Genomic DNA, 8,375 nt, shown 5'->3' on the forward strand with positions numbered 1-8,375 from the left:
TTACCTCTAAGCTTTCATTATTCCCTTTGCGCTCATGTTTGTGGCTATGAGAGAAATGAATACGACTGAATTGCAACATTTCCGCACGATTCGTCGAATTTGAAATTACTTGTGAAGTGAATGTAGGAAACACTCCACGATGTGACAACTTCTTTTGGCAGCTGTACATTTCCAGCAGGCGAAATGCGCTGTCGTTTCATTCATATTTGCCGGATGCTCTAAAAAATCGACATTTTTTCCTGCGCAACGAGATGAAAAGTACGCATTGTATCGCGCGATTTGGCAACTTCAATTTCATTTCCTTAAAACTAGAGACGCGCCCTTTCACCGCAACTGCAGATCTCTTTCCTTGTTCCGTTCTCGTCGCTTTAAACTTCGCCTTGACGTCGACTGGACGGTTCGTTTTGGAAAAAACGTAAGAATATTGCGATCTTCATAGAGTGTACGCGATTTTGTGGATGAGTAGTTCAATTTTACGAGGAGTTGCCAGGAAAAGTTCCATCATGAAAGTAATACCCAGTAGCCACAATTTGCGCATTCAGTATCGTGATCACAAATACAGTGAAACCTGTTCATAATGGACCCTGCTCAGAGCGAAAAACCGATCTTAACGAAAATTTTTCCGGTCCCACGATACATACAAGCATGTAAATAAAACTGCTAATAGCGGAAACCTGATGCTAACGGAAAAATTGCTCTATCCCCTGAGATTCCGTCATGAACACACTGGAAAAAAAAAAAACACATTGGATCTTGAGTCCAGACTCTTGAAAACATTGACAAGAAAAAGGACTCTTGATTCAATCAGATTTAAGCTTAAATCAAAAGGAAATCCGCTCAAATTTAGAGGCTTGGTTCTTGATTTAAGCTTAAATCCTATTGAATCAAGAGTATTTTTCTTGTCGATGTTTTTAAGAGTCTGGACTCTAGATCCAATGTGTTTTTTTTCCAGTGCAGGTTTTACTGTATGCAGGTTTACCGTCGAGGTATGTAGGTAATGACAGTAAAAAAAAAAAACATTTTTTGAATGACTTTTGTCGGAAACTAGTCAAAAAGGTATTTAGATATCGCATTTTATGTCATGTTTCCTGCTGCCAGAGACATTACGATGCTTGGTCGCCTCCCAAAATCATCGCAAGCTGCGCAGGTGACATGACGATTCTAGAGGCGTCCTAATACAACTATTCGTGCTCAGTGGATGTCCGTAGTGCATACGCGACAATTTGAAGGCGCTACGGGTTTCTCGTCCTAACTAGCAATGTACTGCGCGCTTATACGAGTTACTAGTAAAATTGTTATGTCATGAGTTGTTTCACAATAATTGGAATAATTTTGTCGCCGTAACGGACAACGCATTTTTCGGTCATATTTTTAGTAGAAATGATAATCACTCGAATTTTTTCGCATTAATCTTCAATGGGTTACGTATTATAACGCTTTCTAATGATTTATTGCTCTACTTTTCAATTAATATTATGTAAATTGCGAAAATGTGCTGTCTTTTACGCTGTAAAAAGTCAGCGTAACACACAGCACATTTCCGGCCATTCATACATTAAAATTGAAAAGTAGAGCAATAAATCTTTGAAAAGCGTTACAGCACGTAACCCTGTGTAGATTAATGCAAAAACATTCGAGTGATTATCATTTCCACTAAAAATATGATCGAAAAATGTGTTGTCTGTTACGGCGCCAAAACTATTCCGGTTATCGTGAAACCACCCTTAATACAACTATTCGTGCTCAATGGATGTCCGTAATATATACGTCAATTTGAAGGCGCTGCGGGTTTCTCGTCTTAAGGTGAATCCAGGCTTGGAACTTCGCGATTTGGCCACCACGTCGCGCTGCTCAGAGTAGCCGCATATATTTGCCAAAATAATAAAAACCGCGGTAATACTTATTCAAGATTGGAGATCCAGGGGATATGACAACATACTTGAGGAACACTCAGTAAAAAAATCTTCTCAAAATTCCCAAAAATAAAGTCTTAACTACGGCGAAAAGTAATTCCCATTGCGGCAATGAGAGAGAGAGAGAGAGAGACAGAACACGAGGGATTCCGTTGCGCGTTCGGTCGCCGCCTCTGAGCTGAAAGTTTCAGCCGTACTTTCTCTGCGCTTGTAATTCTCATTGCCAATATTTTTGGCTCAAAAAATCAAGCAAAAATTAATCTATATCTTGTGGATCTGCTTTTTGTAATTCGCGGAATATTATTGCAGTAATCGTCGAAGGAAAGTAAAATTCTCAGTGGTGACTGGTGGCGCTATCTCTATAATCTTGAATTATCCCTAATCGAACCCTGGATTCACCGTAACTAGCAATGTACTGCGCGTTTACACGAGTTAATAGTAAAATTATAACGTCATCTAAGTAGCTAACCGCTAATCCTTCATGCTCTTTCTGATTTTCAAAAAAAATTGAATTTCGTCGCTTTATCCGATGTTGCAGTTTGATGGACGGGCCTCTGAGCGGGAGTTGTCAGATCCACGGACCAATCACGAGTAGCCTGATGTCAGAGGAGCTCTCGCTGACCCCGACGCCAGACGATGGAAAGAGCCCCGTGCTCCGGAATCCGGCCTTCTCGCATTCCAAGTGCCCGCCGATCGTCCACAGGTCCTGCTTCTGCATGCGATTCATCGCCGAGCACACCCGCATGATCGAGGAGTCCACCAAGGTACACCCATTTTCAATCACTCGTCTGCAAAGTCCTGTGTAGAGTACCTATATAGCGAGAGTATGGACAGATCGCTTCATGGAGGGCTTAGGGCCCAAAAGTGCAGCCACCCTTCTAACCAACTTCTAGCGCTCAAAATTTCATTGCCAGTCTGCAGATTCCAATTCTAACCAAAATGGCTAAGAATGTATATAAATGAGCGTTCTTCCGCAAAAATGAGTAAAGTTATGCAAAAACTAAGTCAAATACGTGCTTTATAAACGTAGTTCGTAACGATTGTATTAGTAAATCGCTCTGGATGATTGAAATTCATAGGTTGGCTGCATTTCTGGGCCCTAACTTTATTCGCGGAGGCACCGATGAAGGCCTGATGGATTTTCGGAGTTTCACATCTGTCGATACTCTCGCTATACAGGTACTCTAGTCCTGTGATAGAGAATAGAGTACATAGAGTCGTAATGTAAATGGCAGAGCTGACGCCATGTTCTGGTCGACTAGTTCCGAGCCAAAAGTGCGCCAAGCTTCGGTCACTTTTTCGATACATGTTCGATCAAAAATGGTGGTGTGGAATACGTAGTAATTCCTGTCTTCTTGGTTTACATCGGATGGCTGGGTCCTCATGTATTGGAGACAATCGATTATGTATCGAAAAAGTGACCCAGCGTCTCACAGGAGTCTCGGAATGGAGATGTTGCATGTGTGAGGAATTTGCGATTTGACTGTTCATTCTCATGAAAAAGTTTGCGAGAAACGCGATGGTGCCACTGGTTTTCTCGGAAATCGACTCCCAAGCTTTAAAAAAGCTCTCAACTGGAGGCCAAAATGGAGGGAATATCCCACGCTATCTTAACATTTCATAAACAGCGTATGTATCATTGGTTTCTATTTGTAGATAGGTGCTTTTGTGAGCGAGTAAAAGTAGTAGTTTCCAGTGGTCCATTTAGACCTCTCGCTAAAGTAGGTACCTGAAGTGGGCTAAAATATCGGGGAGTCCATCAAGGTGCCCATTCTCTTTAAATACAAAATGCCATGGAAAAAATTAGAGAGCTTCAATGGTAAGCTACTATTGGGTTGGGACTGCTTCAATGGAATATTCTCTTGCTTTTTCGCGGTACCAAGTATATTTTTAGCAGGGTTTCCAATCTCGCGTTTAAAAATTTGAAAAAAATTGAAATCGAACTGCTGGGAGCCTCTGTGTCTTCCCTTAAGGTGATTCGAAGAACGCTGTATTTTGTGTCAGAAAGGCATGCGATATATCGCATCAGTTGGTTCCACTTTTTCAGCTACTCGTCATTTTTCTCCAATTTTGAGATTGAAATTCTGTTGTCAGGAGACTAAAACACTCATTTACCAATTTTAACAAAGAAATTCAACGTAATAAAGGCGTGGTTTTTTTTTTAGAGAAAATATCGCATTCGAGTGCAGTTTCGATATCAGTATCGAATGCGCTGTTTTCTCTTTGAAAAACCCACGCCTTTATTACGTTGAATTTCTTTGTTAAAATTGGTGAGTGAGTGCTTTAGTCTCCTGACAACAGAATTGCGATCTCAAAATTGGAGAAAAATGACGAGTAGCTGAAAAAATGGAACCAATTAATGCGATGTATCGCATGCCGTTCTGACACAAAATATGGCGTCCATCGAATCACCTTGACGATTAATTTATTTTAATGAAACACAAGACCTAATACCGAAATGATTTTTCAGGTAAAAGAGGATTGGAAGTACGTAGCGATGGTGCTGGATCGGCTGTTCCTCTGGATATTCACGCTGGCTGTGATCGCAGGGACGGCAGGGATTATCCTCCAGGCGCCAACGCTATACGACGACCGGATACCCATCGACAAGCGATTCGCAGAGGTGGCCATGTCTCAACCCTTCAATCCCTGCCCGCCACCGAAATAGGTGCGTCTCTCCTCTTTTCAATTTCTAGCAAGTTACAATTAAAACGCCTGCACTAAGTACAGAAAATTTTAAAGTCTCAGAAAAATTTCATGAAAATATTCCCTTAGAATTCCAATAAATTGTAGTTTTAAGATACGGTCCGATTTACATGATCGGTGCCCTAATCATGACTTTTTGGCGCCCTTCTATCCCTTTTCGCTCTCTATTCTTTCTTCTCTATTTTTCTTGATTATCCTATTTCCCTCTCCTTCTCTCCTACAAAAATTCATTTAGCAGATAATTGGGCACAAGACAAGGTTTTAAGTAGAGGAAAACGTCACATGTTTTGACAATAATACTCACGAGCATTCTAGCCTTTGTTCTCCAAGTTTACTATCGGCGCGTTTTCACACTTTCACATGATTTCCCTTCAAATTCTCATAAAGAAAACAATTTGTACAACGTGAATTTTTAAAATCAACGCCTGAACGAGTTATTTACAAGTCTTTTAAATGAAGATCAAATGGAAGTTCAATTATACAAATGAAGTCTGTAATTTTGTCATTTAACCAATGTTGGTAGAAAACACTTACATCCTGTTCAGGATTTGCTTTTTAGACTTCCCGTTATGTGCTTCGAAGCGCCTGCTAAACTGTATGAATACTTCTCGCATGGCGCCAAAGGCAGTGCAGTCGGTCAGTCGGCGTGAACGCATATTAGAGTCTACAAAAATGTAGGAATACTTCACGCATTGCGTAAACAGCATGTGAAATTTGATGGAGAATACACGTAGCGTTGCGTTTTGATTCATACCTCGTCTGGAGGCCCATAGGTGGTATTTTCTCAGTACCAAAGCTGAATTCGTAAATTTCAACCTTTTTTGAGTGTTTTTTTCTTATTATTGATTTATAAACGATGAACAAGTCATAATCTTTATTTTCAGATGGTCAACAGTGCACGGCGACGGGTTGATAGACGCTCTCTCAGCACAATCCCGAGGCCCTGAAGCTTTCAAATTTTTATACGTTGTAATATTTGTTTTGTACATTTGCTGTATTTATAAGCTGAGACTTTTTACTTTCACATTATTGACATGTATAAGTTGTGTCAGGTCATTTTGTACGATTTCAATTAGTGACAGAGGAAACTTAAACAAAAATAACGCTCCACTAATCTTCGTACTTACCTACATTTTACTGCGCATTTTTAGCCGAAAAAATGTTTTACGCCTATACCTTGTTTCTTGGAGGCAGAATTTGACAACATTTTTAGAGCCGTGAAAACTCCGGTAGACGATCGGTATTTATTGGATGACCCACGTCCATTAGGCGATAATCTTTGTTTTCGGAAATTTTTTTGATCGAAATAACTATCAGATTCTTGTGTATCAGTAGATTTTGAGCAAGAATCAATGATATATTTGAACAACGCCTATTTTCCTACGTATTGCCTACTTCATGCCATAAAAATTACAATTTTTGGTTCAATTCATCAATATTCATATCGAAGCTAAAAGTCACTGCCTAACAAGATGAAGAAGATAAGATTACACGGCAAAATTTCTAAAGCGTTTCTTGGCAAGAAGAATGTTCTCATGGGCCTCCAATATTTTTTCATGGTACCTTATGCATTTTTACTGAGACTCAAGTAAGGGTGTCTTTATGATCATTTATTTTTCACCCTAAAATCGTATACCTTTTGGAATTCAAGATTGAATGTTATTTATGCATCATTATAATTGCTGCTGGTTTGTTGTAAAATATGCATATTCAACGAAATTTGTTTAAGAAAAACTAGATGTACATTTGCAGCAAAGAGTCTGCTTGGAATGATCGTACAATAAGTACAAGGAACAAACTTAAAGTCAATCGACGGGGTTGACAAAGTTTCAATATTGTACAGCTTTTTCTTTTCATTAGGTAGTTTTCAAATTTGCTCAAGTATTTTAATCAAATAACTCCTCACTATCTGTTCTGCAATTTTTCTATATTTCTCCGTCAAGAACTTTAATTGGATTAAAAAATAAGAAAGGGGAACTACTGTTTACCTTCATGAGTTTTTAAGTACAAGGCATCCATTAATGTGAAAATAATTCTTTGATCATTCTAAAACGGGAACATTCATCGGGATAAAACTCTAGGGAATTCAACTGAATCCACATCTTTTTGGCAAATTGTTCCTTATTACATGTGCTCATAGGGAACACTGAAATTTATCCTAAAGTTACTAGATAAGTAAACATAGCTTTCTCTTTAAATGTCCCCGAACGAAATTTTGGTTGAATAAATGTTCTCTGAAAATTACCTCAAAAATTAAAGATAAAGCTGCGTTCTGAAATACATAAACAATGAGAAGCAATATCTTCTCAGAGGGATACAGTAACAAAGAAAACTCCTTGAAGGATATTAGCTATTTTCTTTTTTTTTTACCAAGAGGAAACAAAAGAATACTCAAATAAAATTAACCAGAAATGACAATTTTGTAAATAAATAACGTATTAGTATTATAGTAAATATGTTGATGGAACAAATAGATTAAATAAACAACTTCAAAACAGAGATAAGATTTCATTTTTCTCTTTTTTGTACGCTCAATTTGGGGACTGTATTCTTTCTGTATAGCTCGATCATTATCACTATACAATGCATAAGATATTTGCAGAGTTAAAAGAGAAAATGTATAGTCAGAATTGTTACTTAAATTGTGTGCCGACGCAATACAAAAAAACACGATTTTTCCTCTTTTTCTTTCGTGTGCAAAATAGCAGTAAGTCATATAAATATGTTAAGTGTAAATACACAATCATGTAATTATATGTTTAAACATTTGATTGCTTTATAATTGTTAATATTGGGTATTTTTTGTTGGATTTTTTTTAAACATTTGACGCGTGATGATTCACATGTTGATAAGAGCTTTGGCGTGTGACTTTATTGCAGTCACAAGTAAATCTCATGCAACAAAGTATGACTCAAAAAATATAAAAGAAGTAGTAACGTGTATTCTCACAGATAGGTTTTTGTTATGAAGTTAGGTCAGTGAAAAGGAATGTTTCAAGTACAAGTATGCTTTGCTATCGTTATTAAGTTTGCATAACTTACAGCCTATGTTTAATACAGAGTCAGCGACAAAAAAAGAGTCCCATATGTTTGAGGTCTGCTAAGAAATGTATTGTTTTTCTTTTTTAAAGTGTAAGTAATGTTTGTTGAATATTTTTGTTAGAAATTGTTTACTGGTTATAAATCATTGTTAAAATGAGTATTGTTGTTTTAAGTTTTACTAAGTGTGTCATGTAGTTTGGTAACTCGCTGAGTGAGGTTTCGTTTGAGACGAAGCTAAACTCTCATGATTTAGTCCAAAAGGAGGCATTTTTTCAGATGAAACCGAAGTTAATTATGATCAAAATTAATAATCAAATCTGCCAAATCTAATCAGATTGTACAATTATTTATTTTATAACTGTAGAAGACACCTACTGATTGATTTATTTTCTTGATAATTATGATTTCATAGTGAAGCAAATATAGACCAATTTTTTCATTACAAGGCGGCCTAAGCATTATTTATTGATTATCATTTTACTTTCTCAGTTAAAATGAATTGTTGCCCATACATTTCCAAACGGTGCCAAGTGCATCAGAAAGTGTCACGTAAGTACTTTCAAACGCCTTTAAGACAAAATAAAACAATATGCACAAATATGGCGGCATCACGTCAGCTATGATAGGCACTAACTGTTCACTCATCGTTCAAGAATCAATTCAAAATGCCACAATTTCTCAGCCATTCAAAATGATGAGTCACAATGTCACATG

At 37.6% G+C, this 8,375-nt stretch overlaps 1 protein-coding gene across 2 annotated transcripts in view; it reads left to right on the top strand.

Annotated features, from left to right (window-relative positions):
• Positions 1 to 8,106, top strand: part of nAChRalpha4 (nicotinic acetylcholine receptor alpha4) — a 389,540-nt gene extending 381,434 nt beyond the window's left edge. For both annotated transcript variants that reach the window (XM_019041336.2, XM_019041335.2), the window contains exons 11-13: positions 2,452 to 2,677; positions 4,384 to 4,581; positions 5,504 to 8,106. In XM_019041336.2, coding sequence (XP_018896881.2) covers positions 2,452 to 2,677; positions 4,384 to 4,581 — 424 coding nt within the window. In that variant the 3' untranslated portion in view covers positions 5,504 to 8,106. The remainder of the gene's footprint in view (positions 1 to 2,451; positions 2,678 to 4,383; positions 4,582 to 5,503) is intronic.
• The last annotated feature ends 269 nt before the right edge of the window (positions 8,107 to 8,375 follow it).

The sequence above is a fragment of the Bemisia tabaci genome, chromosome 9, assembly GCF_918797505.1.
Source record: "Bemisia tabaci chromosome 9, PGI_BMITA_v3".
NCBI classification, from domain to species: Eukaryota; Metazoa; Arthropoda; class Insecta; order Hemiptera; family Aleyrodidae; genus Bemisia; species Bemisia tabaci.